The 18,990-nt window shown below is 32.3% G+C and overlaps 1 protein-coding gene across 1 annotated transcript in view; it reads left to right on the top strand.

The window, feature by feature from the left end:
• LOC149935003 (sodium/calcium exchanger 3-like) overlaps positions 1–15,975 on the top strand; it is a 157,912-nt gene extending 141,937 nt beyond the window's left edge. Inside the window, exons 11-12 of the mRNA XM_090154720.1 lie at positions 7,457–7,615; positions 11,279–15,975. Coding sequence (XP_090010846.1) covers positions 7,457–7,615; positions 11,279–11,655 — 536 coding nt within the window. The 3' untranslated portion in view covers positions 11,656–15,975. The remainder of the gene's footprint in view (positions 1–7,456; positions 7,616–11,278) is intronic.
• The last annotated feature ends 3,015 nt before the right edge of the window (positions 15,976–18,990 follow it).

Below are 18,990 nucleotides of genomic sequence, written 5' to 3' on the forward strand. Positions count from 1 at the left end.
AACGACTGTAGCGTGAAATTAATATAAGTAGGGAATTTGACGTCCTAAAGGGGTGGCGGAGTGGTTAGCATTTTCGCCTCGCAGCGAGAGGAGCCGGGTTCGATCCCTGCTTGTGGAACTGGGTTAAAACTCGGAACAATTCCTTCCGCGTTGAGTTTGCAAGTTCTCTCCCCATTGGTTAAAGGGGTTTTCCCTCGAGCTCTTCCGTTTCCCCTTCCATAAAAACTTGTAACGGTCAACGGTAATAGTAAGTGTAGGGAGCTGTTGGCTCGCGTGGAATGAAGGGCTTGCCACCACCCTTCTACGCATTGTGACCCGGTCACCTGAATTAATGGCATTAAAAGTCGCTTAATGACTTAGGCCTAAGGTGGTGTCTTGGGTATTAGCCTAGCTGATTATTATTAAGGGTTATAGTTAGAAACTTTATTCTAAACATTTTAAAGAATATTTTTCTAACGTAATTTTAACGCCGTATACAGGGTGTTTTAAAAAGTGATGCAAACATTTTAAGTAGTTGTAGGGGGTGAGTTGAGAAGTATGCCTGTTGTTTCCCATTTTCCTACGTTGAGTTAGAAGAGCGCCAGAGAGCTTCAAAGTGTGGCCTATTAGCCCCTGGAAGTAGGCTGCAACAAGCGCCAAACCAAGCAGCAGGGACTTTAAATACTGTTTAAGTTTCCTTTTTTACGCTGGTTACCTCGATTATTATTATTATTATTGTATACATAGTCCTATTTTACCTATCACACGAACCCAAACCTTAATGTTCGCGTTTCCCTGCTGCTTGGTTTTGCGCTTGTAAATTTTTGCATAACCTTTTGAAACACTCTGTTTATCGACTTTATTGTCGATTTCGAGTTTAGAAGTGCGGTATTCCGGGAAAAAGATTGAAGAGTCCAACTCGGGTCAGCCGGCGTTAAGAGTGTCGCAACGCTTGAGCGGGTCTCCCCAAATTCCCGTTCCAAATCCCAGCGATCCGTTGATGTCCCTTAAATGCAAACTGCGACTCGTTGAAGAGCCTCGAAGCGAGACAATCCTCCCGGGAGGAATGTTTTCCTCTTGGAGACCATTTAAAAGAGGAGAGCTCTGATCCATTAGGAGCCCAAGCTCAAATCGTCCGATTTTCGGGCCCGTTTGACGCTCGAAATCCCAGGGCCCGGCCGACTATCGAGAGAATGACTGTGTTGATTGTGCCGTTGCCAACTTTTAGCCTCGACCCTGTTTTCCGTCTCTTTCGCGAGTCAAATGGAATCTCAAGGTACTCCCGATTCGATTCTACCTTCGCGACCATCAGCCCGTGTTAGTATCCGATTCCTCCGCTGGCTTTGACAGATTGCGACTGGTCTGTTCATTGTGTAATTGTTCTGTTCAGGAATTTTCAGTCAGTTCTATATAGCATCTCTTTTATTTTGGAAACCCAGTTTCGTAACTCGCTTGATTTGAGTTTTATCGAGCTTTGCTCGAATTTGCTGTGGTTTTGATTGTTGTTTTGCCTGCAATTAGAATGATATTTGACTTCCTCTTTATCAACCTTTCCATATAGTTGAACTGTAGAGCTGTAGTGGCTCCGCTTATAATCGCTTTAGTAAATGTTTCCCATTCATTTTGGAATTTTTTTAGATGTAGAAGTATTTAGGTCTCTAAGTACTTAGAACAATGAACCTAGTTCTTATTGATAATTCGCACGCAGCGCCATATGGAGGTTTGAAAACTATGATATTTTTGTTATTGGATCCCAGATTTTTGTAAATATTTTTTAAAACTTATTATTTAAAATATAGTGTGTATAATAAAAATATTTACATAAAATATTCTTTAAAGCAATATTTAAAGTTTTCGAGTGATACATAAGTTTCATTATGTGGTTTCAATTATTCATTAACGCTTTTAAAAATATTGTATCTATTGAAATAAAATTATATAGAAATTACAGTAAATTTAATAAGTAAAATAAAATATTGTATCTATTAAAATGAAATTATATAGAAATTACAGTAAATTTAATAAGTAAAATAAAATATTGTATATATTAAAATGAAATTATATAGAAATTACAGTAAATTTAATAAGTTTAAAAAATATGGTATCTATTAAAATGAAATTATATAGAAATTATAGTAAATTTAATAAGTAAAATAAAATATTGTATCTATTAAAATGAAATTATATAGAAATTACAGTAAATTTAATGAGTAAAATAAAATATGGTATCTATTAAAATGAAATTATATAGAAATTACAGTAAATTTAATAAGTAAAATAAAATATTGTATCTATTAAAATGAAATTATATAGAAATTACAGTAAATTTAATGAGTAAAATAAAATATTGTATCTTGTATCTATTAAAATGAAATTATATAGAAATTACAGTAAATTTAATAAGTAAAATAAAATATTGTATCTATTAAAATGAAATTATATAGAAATTACAGTAAATTTAATAAGTTTAAAAAATATGGTATTATTAAAATGAAATTATATAGAAATTACAGTAAATTTAATAAGTTTAAATAATATTGTATCTATTAAAATGAAATTATATAGAAATTACAGTAAATTTAATAAGTAAAATAAAATATTGTATCTATTAAAATGAAATTATATAGAAATTACAGTAAATTTAATAAGTAAAATAAAATATTGTATCTATTAAAATGAAATTATATAGAAATTACAGTAAATTTAATAAGTAAAATAAAATATTGTATCTATTAAAATAAAATTATATAGAAATTACAGTAAATTTAATGAGTAAAATAAAATATGGTATCTATTAAAATGAAATTATATAGAAATTACAGTAAATTTAATAAGTAAAATAAAATATTGTATCTATTAAAATGAAATTATATAGAAATTACAGTAAATTTAATAAGTAAAATAAAATATTTTATCTATTAAAATAAAATTATATAGAAATTACAGTAAATTTAATGAGTAAAATAAAATATGGTATCTATTAAAATGAAATTATATAGAAATTACAGTAAATTTAGAAGTAAAATAAAATATGTATCTATTAAAATGAAATTATATAGAAATTACAGTAAATTTAATAAGTTTAAAAAATATGGTATTATTAAAATGAAATTATATAGAAATTACAGTAAATTTAATAAGTTTAAATAATATTGTATCTATTAAAATGAAATTATATAGAAATTACAGTAAATTTAATAAGTTTAAAAAATATGGTATCTATTAAAATGAAATTATATAGAAATTATAGTAAATTTAATAAGTAAAATAAAATATTGTATCTATTAAAATAAAATTATATAGAAATTATAGTAAATTTAATGAGTAAAATAAAATATGGTATCTATTAAAATGAAATTATATAGAAATTGCAGTAAATTTAATGAGTAAAATAAAATATTGTATCTATTAAAATGAAATTATATAGAAATTACAGTAAATTTAATAAGTAAAATAAAATATTGTATCTATTAAAATGAAATTATATAGAAATTATAGTAAATTTAATAAGTAAAATAAAATATTTTATCTATTAAAATGAAATTATATAGAAATTACAGTAAATTTAATAAGTAAAATAAAATATTTTATCTATTAAAATAAAATTATATAGAAATTACAGTAAATTTAATGAGTAAAATAAAATATGGTATCTATTAAAATGAAATTATATAGAAATTACAGTAAATTTAGAAGTAAAATAAAATATGTATCTATTAAAATGAAATTATATAGAAATTACAGTAAATTTAATAAGTTTAAAAAATATGGTATTATTAAAATGAAATTATATAGAAATTACAGTAAATTTAATAAGTTTAAATAATATTGTATCTATTAAAATGAAATTATATAGAAATTACAGTAAATTTAATAAGTTTAAAAAATATGGTATCTATTAAAATGAAATTATATAGAAATTATAGTAAATTTAATAAGTAAAATAAAATATTGTATCTATTAAAATAAAATTATATAGAAATTATAGTAAATTTAATGAGTAAAATAAAATATGGTATCTATTAAAATGAAATTATATAGAAATTGCAGTAAATTTAATGAGTAAAATAAAATATTGTATCTATTAAAATGAAATTATATAGAAATTACAGTAAATTTAATAAGTAAAATAAAATATTGTATCTATTAAAATGAAATTATATAGAAATTATAGTAAATTTAATAAGTAAAATAAAATATTTTATCTATTAAAATAAAATTATATAGAAATTACAGTAAATTTAATGAGTAAAATAAAATATGGTATCTATTAAAATGAAATTATATAGAAATTACAGTAAATTTAGAAGTAAAATAAAATATGTATCTATTAAAATGAAATTATATAGAAATTACAGTAAATTTAATGAGTAAAATAAAATATTGTATCTATTAAAATGAAATTATATAGAAATTACAGTAAATTTAATAAGTAAAATAAAATATTGTATCTATTAAAATGAAATTATATAGAAATTACAGTAAATTTAATAAGTTTAAAAAATATGGTATTATTAAAATGAAATTATATAGAAATTACAGTAAATTTAATAAGTTTAAATAATATTGTATCTATTAAAATGAAATTATATAGAAATTACAGTAAATTTAATAAGTAAAATAAAATATTGTATCTATTAAAATGAAATTATATAGAAATTATAGTAAATTTAATGAGTAAAATAAAATATGGTATCTATTAAAATGAAATTATATAGAAATTGCAGTAAATTTAATGAGTAAAATAAAATATTGTATCTATTAAAATGAAATTATATAGAAATTACAGTAAATTTAATAAGTAAAATAAAATATTGTATCTATTAAAATGAAATTATATAGAAATTATAGTAAATTTAATAAGTAAAATAAAATATTTTATCTATTAAAATAAAATTATATAGAAATTACAGTAAATTTAATGAGTAAAATAAAATATGGTATCTATTAAAATGAAATTATATAGAAATTACAGTAAATTTAGAAGTAAAATAAAATATGTATCTATTAAAATGAAATTATATAGAAATTACAGTAAATTTAATGAGTAAAATAAAATATTGTATCTATTAAAATGAAATTATATAGAAATTACAGTAAATTTAATAAGTAAAATAAAATATTGTATCTATTAAAATGAAATTATATAGAAATTACAGTAAATTTAATAAGTTTAAAAAATATGGTATTATTAAAATGAAATTATATAGAAATTACAGTAAATTTAATAAGTTTAAATAATATTGTATCTATTAAAATGAAATTATATAGAAATTACAGTAAATTTAATAAGTTTAAAAAAATTGTATCTATAAAAATGAAATTTAACAGAAATTACAGTAAATTTATTAATTTAAAAAAAATATTATTCAAGAAATGTTTACCGTGGGTAACGGTATTTGAAACAGATGGCGATGAGCGCGTTGGTTTTTCCGAAAACTATAACAGTTTGTCAGCATCAATATCGTTCAATGTTCTTAGGAACCTAAATATCTTCTTGGGAATACAACGGCAAGGCGGGGATGATGGTAAATCTGCATTGCGGGCTTATCCGTTTCCCCGCTTTCGCTAGTACAATCGAGTAACACTAGAGCTCGGCGTTTTGATAAAAAATATCCACTTTAAAATTATCATAATACAAACTTATTTTTTGCATATTAATAAGTTTTATCACCGCGAATAATATCCATAAATAAACAGTTAACCGAAATTTTTATGAATAATTGAAATTTTGGCGGTTAATTTATCTTTTCCGCCGAGCTCTAAGTAACACTCAACGGGAATGATTTGCTAATGGCATATTTAAAAATGGCATGTACAGTTTAGCTTTAGTTGTAAAGGGCAGCGCGAATGCATACAAATATAGGTAAACCTTTAGAATTGGCTATGCTAATTTTTTAGTGGCATTACGAAATGGTAGTTTGGGCCGGAGGGCGAACCCTCATGGCCCGTGCTGTCTTTTTCAGAGACACAAAGTAATGAAAATTTACCTCCTTTGGGTATATTGCCTTTTTTGTTTGAGAGGAGGGTTGGTTTGAGAGGAGGGTTGGTTTGAGAGGAGGGTTGGTTTGAGAGGAGGGTTGGTTTGAGAGGAGGGTTGGTTTGAGAGGAGGGTTGGTTTGAGAGGAGGGTTGGTTTGAGAGGAGGGTTGGTTTGAGAGGAGGGTTGGTTTGAGAGGAGGGTTGGTTTGAGAGGAGGGTTGGTTTGAGAGGAGGGTTGGTTTGAGAGGAGGGTTGGTTTGAGAGGAGGGTTGGTTTGAGAGGAGGGTTGGTTTGAGAGGAGGGTTGGTTTTAATCAAAGGTGTAGGGGAGAGGAGAAAAGGGAACCTACAGTTTCTTGTATTGTAATGCCATGGAAATAAATTATAAAACGTCAATAAAAAGATTCCTAAGTCTCGATGTCCGTAAACCTCGGTTGATGACTTTCCTTTATACATAGAAACGTCTTTTTTTTAATATTATTATTTTACGCTCGTGCGTGGTTAGATCTTATGGAGGAAGAATATTTTCAATTTACATTTTTTTCCCCGTATCGTTTTATGTTTATACAATTATTGGGTTTGTTTCTTTTGGGATATTCGGGGCTGAGACGTTGGGCTGCTCGGCAAAGCGTGCCCTCCATTTCTCACGCGGATAACGGGGTTTTTTTTGGCTCTTAAAAAGTGGTCGTCTCAGCTGTCGCCCTCTCGTAACCTTCTAGCGGTTTTCCCGCACGAGGCCCGGGTCTTTAATGTCCGCCTTCTAGCCGTCATAAGAAAGCTTAAGCGCGCCAATTTTCTTTTTTGTTCCTTTTTTTTTTCTTTCGTGGCCAGGCACCCTGTTTTATCTTCTTCCGCTAGATTTTGATGACTTTTTTTTGAGAGAGAGGGTGATATAAGGTCGTCATTACACAGGCAGGCTTTTTTCTTTCTTTATCACGTGTTTGGAAGAAAGACGGTTGCTTCGGAATCGATCCCTCTTCGTCCTACGAGTCGCGGAAATTAAACCCTTAATTATAGGTTTCAGTTTACACCTGGGATGTTTTAACATAATGCAGTGTCCAATTATAGGGTTACTTTGGTTAAGGATACTTTGTTAACAAATATAATTAGTATATTATACTTAAATTTATTTATATATTTAAAAAAAGGCTACGAAATTGGGTTTACTTTCTTTAAATTCAAAATGGAAAAATAGATGAAAAATAGACCAAAGCGCCTGTAAAAGTGTTCAAAGGGTCGCATACGGGTGTGCAGGGAGAAGGTGACCACCCGGGGAAAGTTTTTTTTTTTAAATGGTTGAATAAATAGTGAAAATAATTTGGAATTATTATTTTAAGAAAGGCAATTTATCAGAAGGAGGTGAATTTTATTAGGGATAATTTTTTCTGATGATGGAACCTTTTTTGTTTTTTTTCGACTGTACTTTATTTTCTTTGAACCCTTCCGACCGTCGTTAATGTTTTGGGGATCTGATTGTCACGTGGGTCACGCGTATAGATTACTTGGACGGCTGGCTGTGTTTCATATTTTCCATCTTAACCATCGGACTTCTGACCGCCTTCATCGGTGACTTGGCCGCCCATTTCGGCTGCACCGTCGGACTGGCCGACTCCGTCACTGCCATCTCTTTGGTCGCCCTCGGAACCAGCGTCCCAGGTAACAACCGACACCCGTCCAAGCGCTCCACTCCCCGTTACGTCCATTTCCGGGTCGCGGACGCGCGCGCTCGCGAAGAAAGGTCAAAAGGTCAACCGCCGCGCGACTTCCGACGCCCTCGTATCTCATCACTGTTAGTGGTCTCGATCATTATAAAAGACCAAATCAATTACGGCCACAGATATAACGTACAAAAAAATCAACTTTTTCCAACATGGTATATATCTTTTTTCCGGCTGCCGATTTGGACATTGGTTGGTTGTAAATTTTAAAAAATACGTTCAATCCGGACCTTTGAAACGGCCGGTCGTGTAGACTATTTAGGAGGATGGGCTTGCTTTCTGTCCAGTATATTCGTAATTGGCGTCCTGACGGCGGCGGTGGGAGACCTGGCCGCCCATTTCGGCTGCACGGTCGGTCTCGAGGACACAGTCACGGCCATTTCCTTAGTGGCTTTTGGTACCAGCGTTCCAGGTAATTCAAAATCACACATTCACTATATTTACGTAAATTTCTTCTTTACACGCGGATTAAACGGGACGATTTACGCACCATTCTTTTCCCATTTTCTCACGCAAACACGAGCGCTTGGTAGAGTCCGACGCCGATGTCAAATTGTCGGCGGCGTAAGCCTTAAAAATGCATAAAAAAATATAAAAAAATTAAATGGTTATTATAAGTAAACACGGGCTTTTCCTTTTCTATATTATCAGAAGTAAATGAACCAAAGTTATCGAAATAGAGCTCAGAATTGGAGGGCGTTTTCCTTATGAAAATAATGGGAAAATCGAATCAAATAAAAACTAATTTCCACCCCGTCGTTTGACGCGATAAATTGCATTTGGGAATTGTGGGTTTAGCTATTTATATGTATAAAAAATGGTTTCATAAAAACAATAACGTTTTTGTTTTTCGGTCTACGAGCGCGCAAAATTTTAAATTCAAGGTCAAAATGTAACTTTATAAGGAAAACGCCTCCAACATTTGTAGTATAGCAGTCCGATAACTTCGGTTTATTTACTTCTGATATCAACTAATGTTTTTCTTATAGTAGATTGCCATAGGTGGCGGTACCACTTGGTACGAAACAATACTATAAATAAATGTAACCTGAGATAATAAGCTTTGGAATACTAGAATTGTCTGACTTTGATATTTTTTGGTTTTTTGGGAACAAATTGGAAATAGCACGGCGTCGCGCCGAAGAAAACGTGGCGGCGTGGAACGCCAAAAAATTGACCTATCGGCGGCGGCGCGCCGAAAATGAGCCAAAAAGCCGGCTTTAACGGCGGCGGCGTCGGACTCTAGCGCTTGGTAGGTGATTGGAGGATGCGTGCTTGTTTCGTTTGCCCCGTTGCGAAATAACGAACAAATCGACTATACTCAGTCCACTTTTATAACGCGAAAACTTCAAGGGTTTTTTTTTCAATTGGGTTTCGTTTCGTTTCTTTTTTTACTCTCTTTGAAGCGTTTGTTGCTCCGAATACGTCCTCGACGCGTGGTATTTATTGGCAGGTCTATGACGTACGGCGCACTCGCACGAGACAGATAGGGGTTTATCCGGAGCGAATAGCTTAACACGCGATTTGATTGAAAGGCTATCATTTTCCATCTTGACCTACAACCTTTCGAGTAGACCGGTTGCGTTAGATATATACTCAGGCTGCAGTTTCACGAATGAGAAAGCCCGCTTTTGAACTTGATCGTTGATAGATCGCGTTGTTAATGGAATTTTGCCACTCCTAAAGAGTAGATGGCTGTGTAAAGTAATTGAGATTTACACGGTGAAACCAAGAATGTATTTATTGATATTTAGGGAGACTTAACTATGTTGGCACGATCCGTGGGTATGCTGGGATAATCCCCACCCCCCCGAGAGGGGGATGGGAAAACGTCGCCGGCGTAAACTTCAATCGCATCGTGCGTTTTAAAAAAAATAGAGCAGGGTGACCACAGTTCCTATATTTCCAATTTTTTTCCTATAATTTAACGTCCTTCATTTTTTTCATATAATTTCATTAAATTTCCTATAATATCCTATATTTTAACTCAAAAGTTTGAATAAATTAAAATAGTTGATATTTAACCCTTAGAAATCTTTAGAGGTCGGGGATGGTTAACTTTCATTCAATAGATAAAGCTCTCAAATTTATCCGTAAAACGTTTTGATCAAGTAATTTATATTCCTGTATTATCCGATTAATTTTTTTGATAAATTTGTAAAAATAATCGGAAAAACGACGTTTTTTTCGATAAAAAGCTCAAATTTTCTGAATAATACATGTTTTTTAATTATTTTCCGAAATATTAACCGGTAAATTTCTTTGTTTAAATTTTTTTCCCGAAAAAAATCAATTTAATCATGGATAATGATTAACCGTCACCGACCTCTAGAAGTCTTTAAAACGTCCTGGTTTTAATAGATGCTGATTTCCAACACTGTTCGCCGGTAGTTTTCGACTATTTCTATAGGTTTTCAACTTTATTTTTAATATTATACCCCTTTAAACAATTTTGATCACCGTTTTCTCTTGTTGTATAATTAATTTTATCCCATTTTTTCCTTTTTTTCCCCCAATTTTCTTCCTATATTTTCCTTTTTTTCTCCAAATTTCTTTCTATATTTTCCTTTCCCCCCCCCCCCAATTTTCTTCTCATATTTTGACTTTTTTCTCTAATTTTCTTCCGATATTTTCCTTTTTTTCTCCAATTATCTTCCTATATTTTCCTTTTTTCTCCAATTTTCTCCCTATATTTATCTGATAAATTTCCTATAATTCCTGAAAAGGATTTTAAAATATTCTGTGGTCACCCTGAGAGCACGATAAGGATTGGGGAGTAACGCTAAAAATTATCTCTACATCGTCATTGTCTCTAATTTTAAATAAATACATTCTTGGTGGAAATAGGTGACCAATAGGCCAAAACACCAGTGGTGTATAATGGCTTAAGCTGAGAACCAGATTAGTGTGATCTTTGTTAAGGTTAATTTTCACTGCACAACAGTGTTTGGCGGCGAAGTTCGCCGTCGTGCCCGGCAGGTTCACACTTACCCCTAAAATCGCTTCGTTTAAGATAACTAGTTTTCAAAACCAGCGTGAGAAATCGCTTCGTGTTGGTTCGGGAAGCAAGTTCAAGCAACTCGTCCAATTCGGTTCGCTTAGAATCGCTTTCAAAACGACAAGGCGGGGAAGTAAATTTGCTCGTATTTCCAAAAATAATGGGAATAAAATTCTAAATAGTGTCAAATAATATTACTGTATGTATAGTAAACATGATTAACTAACTGTTTTGGGACACATTTTAGTATTTTCAAAATTATGATCATAATTTGAAATGACATTAAGCCTTGGCTATAAGCGAGCCGGCATGGATATGTATTAATACTGCAGTATTAATACATATCCATGGAGCCGGGGTGAAGCGAAGCGATTTCGCACGTGTGAACCAAGAATTATGGTCGGCGGTCCAAACAGGCATTCAATCCTTAACTGTGTTTTAAGCTCTAGTGTGGCCGTGGTTTTCGCGGTGCAACCGGTCTCAAGTAGTTCTTATTCACTCTCTAATCTCTGTTTCTCTTTTTCATTGTCTGGAAACAACTATGAATTCTTTGAACTCTATCCCTCCGTGCCGTTTGTACTTGTCGATGGGATGTGGCCGCAGACACTTTCGCCAGTAAAGTGGCCGCCATAAATGACAAGTACGCAGATTCCTCGATTGGCAACGTGACTGGCAGCAACGCCGTCAACGTCTTCTTGGGTATCGGCATCGCCTGGAGCATCGCCGCCTTCGTCCACATGAAGCGCGGCACCGTGTTCCAGGTCGAGCCGGGCAACTTGGCCTTCTCGGTGACCATCTTCTGCGTCTGCGCCGTCGCCTGCGCCCTGGTCCTCTTCCTCAGGAGGTCCCCCCACGTGGGCGGAGAACTGGGTGGCCCTATGCGCTTCAAACTGCCCACCACCATCTTCTTCGGGAGCCTTTGGTTATTGTACGTTATCATGTGCAGCTTGGAAGCCTACGACGTCATCGAGGGCTTCTAAAAACACTCGCTAGATGGCGTCCTTTACCACCACCACCATCTACCTTTCGCTTCAATGAATAATATCTCGTAAAAAAATATTTGTTTCTATACGAATTAAACCCGATTTTCCCGTTACAACCCGAAAAATTTGTAACGGTACGTCCGACGACCCCTGGCGGTTGCTTTAGGCGTTTATAAATTGGATGCGGCGCCACTAACGCTGGGACGATATTTTATCGATGATCGTTCCAAATCGATTCGTATATCGATCGCGTTTCGGAACGGGAACGTTGTTAATTAATACCACTTAAAACTAGTTGATTCTTTTTCGTATCGTTTTTCTTTCGACGATAATATTTTAGGGTCGAGATTTCGGGAAAAAAAGATATAATGTGACCAGGCCCTTTTTTTTTCCTTTGGTCGACTTTGACCGCGGGGATGAGTTCATATATTATTATAAAAAAAACGCGCCTTTGACCAATGACGTACCTTTTAAATAGATCCTCAAATGTTGATGCCTGATGAAGGGCCATTAAGGTCATGAACAAGCGTGAATAACCGAAACTGTGAGAACGATAAATTGAAATAAAAATAGTTAGAAAAAGAAAAAGTCGAGTCCGAACTCGGCCCCACTCGAGATTCGCGAGGTTGTGTTCGCATTTATGATATACGTGTATTTAAATAATATATATAAAAAAATACCGAAGAAGCCGTCGTCAATTGGAAATTATATCTTAACACGACGTTCGCGAATGGGGTTTCTAGTCTCCGTTCCTACTATATCCGATTAAAAAAAGTACTTTAAAATCCTTCTTCGTGTTGTCTCGTTCGTTCTTCCTCCCCTCCCCCCTCCCCCTTTTTCATCTTTTCTTTATGAAATCTTCTTCGGAAGAAAACTTTGAAACCAAAAGAAATGTCATGAGAAAATAAAGTAGATAAAATTTATATAAAAAGTTATTATAAAACTCTAATGGTTGGCTGGCTACGAATGCCGCCTTCGCGTAGAGTAGGTTGTGCCACAATATTTCACTCATTGAAAAGTAAATTATACATACATGTAAAAAAATAAAAATTCGTTCTTTTCGGTAAAAGTATTTATCAAGTTTTTGAAAAGAATCCGAAAAAAAATTCCGATTCGTAAAATATACTTATTAAAATTAATAAATGAAACAAAAAAAATGAATATACACAAGCCATGACGTAACATTGTTTATTAATCAGTCTATAGTCAGATTGATATATATTTAGATAGAAATAAAATGTGCCTAGGCAACGCGAACACGTGGTTTAAATTTACTTTTCAATTTCTTAGGAATATATATTTTTTTGTTTTTTTCCCTCCTCATCTTTGGTTGAAGGTGTCTTTTTCAATTATATTCACTTAATATTCGTTGTTAGCGATTGGCGGCGCTGAAGTCGAAATAAACGGCGTTATGGAGTGGGTGGTCTTATACGGACTTTTATTGTGGAGTACTGTCTGATGGCTAATTCCCCTCTCCTTTGGAATGAGAATCCCTGACTCGGGATTCCGTGCGTTACTGAACTGAACTGAACTGATTAAATACTTAGGATTATAAAAGGCGTTGAAATTCAGCTGACAGTTTAGTCCGAAGCGACGAAATTATATAGTGTATAGACTTCACCTTATCCTCGCCTCAGACTTAACTGTGAGCTGTTAGTCACGTTCGACAATTAGCTCAAATTCGTAGACTATAATACTGTTATTATTATTTAATCAGTTCTGAATTTCTGGTGTCAGCATTGTCGACGCGGTTCATTTTTTACGCTGCTTAAATTGGTTCAGTTTTTTTCTTTATGATTAAAATAAATTTAGATTAAAAAGGTAACTAATAAGTTCGTTTTTAGACTTAGAAAACTAATAGTATACCTTTTTAATATATTTTCCAGAGTCGTTTTTAGACTTAAAAAACTGACAATTGAATTTAATATACAACGAATATTAAAGTGAAGATAAATAATCTTGACGCACCCTCATTACCTATACCTTGTTGCATTTCAAAACTGGGATGATATTAAATTAATATCAGAGTTAAGTTCATAAGAATCAAAATATATGTTGGTTTTTTTTTCAATTTTTAATTTCTCTTCAGTTTTTTTTTAAGTTGGTGATTTCTTAGGTTTTTTTTTTGACAAAGAAATATAAAATTGCATTGTCGAAATTGAGTGAATGTGTGTTTAAATTATGTTTATTCATCATAAAGAAATCGTGGTGAAATCAAAGAAACGTTTAATATAATGGAAAAAAAACGGAGCGACTTTTCAAAACTGAACGTTTATTTTTTTCGTCAGTTAAAAAAAATAGTGTTTTGTGTACGACAAACCAAAAAAACTTTTTTTTCGGGACTAATTTTGCGTTAAAAAAATCGGCTAAAAAATTAGTCATTTTGTAGTCGATAAAAAAACCTACCTCTTCCAAAACATTGTTATTAAAAAAACAATCATTTTCTTCTTCTTCCTTTCGTTTTCAAACAGATGTGAAAAAAATAGTTACATTTGGTTAAAAAATAATATTAACCAAACTTGTTTTTCTATCAAGCAAATCCTTCGTGCTATTCGATAAATAACGGCCCTGAAACCGGACTGTTATAAAAAAAATATATATTGATTATGGGGCCGCATTCAAATCAAATTTTTAATTATAATTATTTGTAATACGCATCATTTTTTGTTTTTTTTTTTGTTTTTATCGCCATACCAACAAAACAAACAAAAATGGACACTTGCCCTAGCTATCACCACTAAATACTATACTGCTCTTCCTAAACTAACTCTTGTACTACACCGATTTTTGCAAGGATTTTACACTCTCCAGTAATCATAGTTTTCTTATAAAGACCAAACAAAAAAGACCTCTTTTTTAATTTAAAAACCTCTATTAGAAGTCAAAAATGGCGCCCACTTTATGCCCACAATTCAAAACTTATCACTACCAGAATAGTTAATAAAAAAATATTTGGTGAGAGAAAATTAAAAAAGAAATTTTCTCCGTAACGTTGAAGAAGCCTTATTATACAAGTAGTCTTAGCAAATGTGAAAACGGGGAAAAAGTGGTAAATTTATTATAAAACATATGAGATAAATTATGAATATGAAATGAGAGAATAATATTACAAAAAAATGCCTTTAAAAATTATAGCCCCGCCTACAAAAAAATATGGATTAAGAATAAAATAATAAGTATGAAGTGTAAAAATATATATTAGTTGAAAAAAACATATTAAATTTGAAGATGATAAATTATTCGTAAATTATGAAGGAAAAGGTTTGGTTTTTTGTGAGAGTTTTTAACATTTTTCAACTTAATATTGCGAAAATAAAAAAAATATCGGATTTGTTTTAGAAATATTCTAAACATTATTAAAAAATATAGTAAAAAAAACGTTTATATACTAGGCTTCTTGATACGAATTTTGGGTATATAAAAATTAACAAAAACGGCCATAATCAAATACGTTATTAATTATTAATTATATAAAAAATGTTGATGAATTAATACCAAAAAAATGTTTATTACAATGTTTGACGCCCTTGCCTCTGTCTGCTTCTAACATTTCACGCTTTTACCACTAATTATGTATATTTAAAAAAAAATAAGGTAAAACGAACCGCTTTAAGCTAGCTAAAGCTTAAAACCCTTCGAAAGGCTTAACTTAATAATGTCCCTTCCCCGTTTTCTTCCACCCCACCTAAAGAGAACTAAACATTTAAAAAGAAAATGTCCCATCATTCCATCATTATAAATATTGGATTTAATTTCGTCTAGAAGTTAAAGCCTAACTATAATTGTCGCCTTTACCATTGTATCTTAATATTTAAATCCCTCTTTGTTTTAATTCTATAATTTTCGTTCCTCCAAAAATTATTCAAATGAAAGTAAATTAAAAACCTTTTCTTGTCGATCTAAAAAAAATCCTTTTCTGTGAAACTCTATCAAAAACGAAACAATTTGAGAATCCTCTTGTACGTTTTCTTTTTTTCTCGAAATAAGCCTTGTTAATTAAAAGGTTTGTTATCGTCACTTTTTCTGTCTATCTTATTATTCTCATTTATCCTTTCTCAACTTTTCATTTGAAGTGTTCGTTAAGTTGGTTTATTTTTTGTTATTAAATTATAGTAATTAAATCCTTTGTTTAAGGCGAAATTAAGACATTAATTTATTTTAGACATACGAAGATTTATACTCGATACAACGATTCACGTGATATTTTCGTTAAATATTTTTCCGATGAAAATATAAGATTCGCCAGTTTGAAGGGAATGGCAGACATATAGCGAAGCTAGTGCCATCTATTACCGAACGGAAGAGTTAAAGTTTAATTTTCATTTCATTAATATGTAAATTATTTTCATTACGTATTAATTCCTTACTTTTTTTTATTAAAGGACGATTTAAATATTCATTAAGTGGGAAATAATATTTTGATAAATTTAATAATAGTTTATTTGAAATAAATGTAGATGGCATAGCGAATAGTTTATGAGATTAAGGAAATGCCGTTATGACGTCTCTCTGATGTGAAAGAGAAAACCGAGGGGTAAGACACTCTGCGAACTCGGTGTACACTGCCGTACCTTTGACAGTGCTAAATGGAACTCGCGAACTCTTGAAAATATGTACCTTTAACAGTGCTAAATGCACGAACTCGGTGTACAGATTATCTGAGACTGTCTTACCCCTCGGAGAAAACGGATAGGGATAACGTGAGATAAAACAGTCTGTGCGAAATTTTAACATTTTCCACGTTATTCAGTTTCCACGTTATTCCGATTTTAACATTTTTCACGTTATTCCGATTCCACGTTATTCCGGTTCCACGTTATTCCGGTTCCACGTTATTCCGGTTCCACGTTATTCCGGTTCCACGTTATTCCAGTTGCCCGATCTTTTCCACGTTATTCCATTCCACGTTATTCAGCATCTCCGTATATAATCAATAGAAATAGGGCTCTTAAAAATTAAAAAGGTAAGTTTAGTATTTAAGCATACTTTTATGCATATACATTTTAATCTACTTTCCACGTTATTCCGGTTCCATGTTCCATGTTATTCCGGTTTTAACATTTTCCACGTTATTCCGATTTGAACATTTTCCACGTTATTCCAATTTTAACATTTTCCACGTTATTCCGGTTTGAACATTTTCCACGTTATTCCAATTTTAACATTTTCCACGTTATTCCGGTTTGAACATTTTCCACGTTACTCAATTTCCACGTTATTCCGGTTTTAACATTTTCCACGTTATTCCGATTTGAACATTTTCCACGTTATTCCAATTTTAACATTTTCCACGTTATTCCGGTTTGAACATTTCCCACGTTACTCAATTTCCACGTTATTCCGGTTTTAACATTTTCCACATTATTCAGCTTCCACGTTATTCCGATTCCACGTTATTCCGGTTCCACTTTATTCTAGTTTTAACATTTTCCACGTTATTCAGGTTCCACGTTATTCCATTCCAACCAAAGTTTCGAGTTAAGGAAATATAGCGCCATCTGCCTTATTATCCGTCAACTAAATATGTAAAGAAATAGCAGACGAATGTTTTTTGGTTGAACTTTCAGATTTTGGCAAGAGAGAATTTTGATCGAGCAGACAGCTTTCATATATTCAATTTAAAACTCGGTCGGTAGGCGGCGATACTTATGACCAAAATTTAAACTACGCACGAAGATTATAGCAGTGTCGCCAGATTAACATTATTTAGTTTTGAATGTACCAAATATAGCACAATTCAGTTTTATCGCCAAATTTGGAGATTGAAATGAATATTTGGCGTCTTAATATCAGTGCCTGAAAATTCCCTTTCACCTATCTTGTGCAGACTCTCTTTCCCTCATAACCAGGGCTGGACATAAGGCACTACTCACGGCATTGGACTACTAAAATTAATCGAAATCTGGGGACTCACTATTCCATTTGACCAGCGAAATATTTACCTAAATATTCCTAAATAATGGCAAATATGGCGTATCATAAATTCATTATTCATCAATCCAATTTTATTTTAAAAAAATCACATCATGTAACTCAAGTGTTAATAAACTCCTATTTTAATTCAGACGGGTAAATGTATACCCTAATTATCCCCCCCCCCCCTAGTCAGTGACTATTAAAATAAATTAAGGTAGGAGGCTCACTAGTCAGGTTGACTACTAAAAAAATATCCTTATGTCTATCCCTGCTCATAAGGTGATCTGTTCCTTTGTCTTTTTCTTCCACTCTCCTAAGCTTAAAGGACCATAAAATTATTAGAAAAATAACCAATTAAGTCCTCCCCTTCCTTACCTCATAATAGCAATAAAATGTTGGCCTTTTTCCAGCCTTATATCTAAAATTCAAACAATTCATTGTCCTTTTAAAAGAAGACGGCGGAACAGACGAAGTTATGAGTAGGGGAAGGGAATCGAGCTGCAAATAAGCTGAAAATGAATAATATCGTTTAATAAATAGTTTCAATTCGAAACTGGCATGTGTTTTCTGGAGCAAATACGTTTTTTAGGTTATCGACTACTAATTTCGCATATCTGATGGAAAATCCCGCATTTTACGCGTCAAATTCTTTAATTAGTCCATGTAGATAAATAAAAATCCGAAAAGTGATTCCGCGTTGATGGCCACATACTTTATTGTTAAAATGGGCGAAAGTGACGTTTTTATTTGCAAAATTGCGGTAGGTTCTTAATGCGAAACAAACAGAGCTGAAAATCGACTACATTCGGTTAATCGTCCCCCCTTCTCTGTCAACCCCCATCGACTTATTTCGAGTAGTTAAAATTCGAGCAACCGTGAAAGAATTTGAAATTCAATTGTGGCTAGAAACAAACAAAACGTCTTAAGGCACGACTATTTCCCGCCCTCTCCCTCCCCTCCACCAGGAAACGTTCTAAGATTATTATTTTGTTACTTTAATTGGACTACCTAAATTGTACAGAAAATAGAACTCACCTGAAACCAGTAACGAAGGTGCGATGCTTTTCTAATTTACTTAATTATTTTTCCTAGGTAAGAATTAAGCCCGCGTTATTGTATTTAAAAATATAAGAAATGACTAATCTAGCTCTTCTTGTTAAAGTTATACCAGAAATTTATAATTTGTTTTCACGTAAGTGTGTCAGTTCTCTATATTTCACAGGTTAAACTTTTTCATAGAATGGCGTCTAGAATGACCACACATTTTTGGCGGATTGCATTCTTAAGTCATTTGTCCTAATACGTGATATTCGCTTAGTCGTCATAGGGGGCGCGTGCTGGTCGTCTTAGACTTGCGACAAAACTTAGCAACTGTTCCCAATTTCATTGGCTGATGATTACGTCATCTTGTTTCTT

This window comes from Leiobunum rupestre, chromosome 7 (assembly GCF_980474605.1).
Source record: "Leiobunum rupestre chromosome 7, qqLeiRupe1.1.hap1, whole genome shotgun sequence".
Classification (NCBI taxonomy): Eukaryota; Metazoa; Arthropoda; class Arachnida; order Opiliones; family Sclerosomatidae; genus Leiobunum; species Leiobunum rupestre.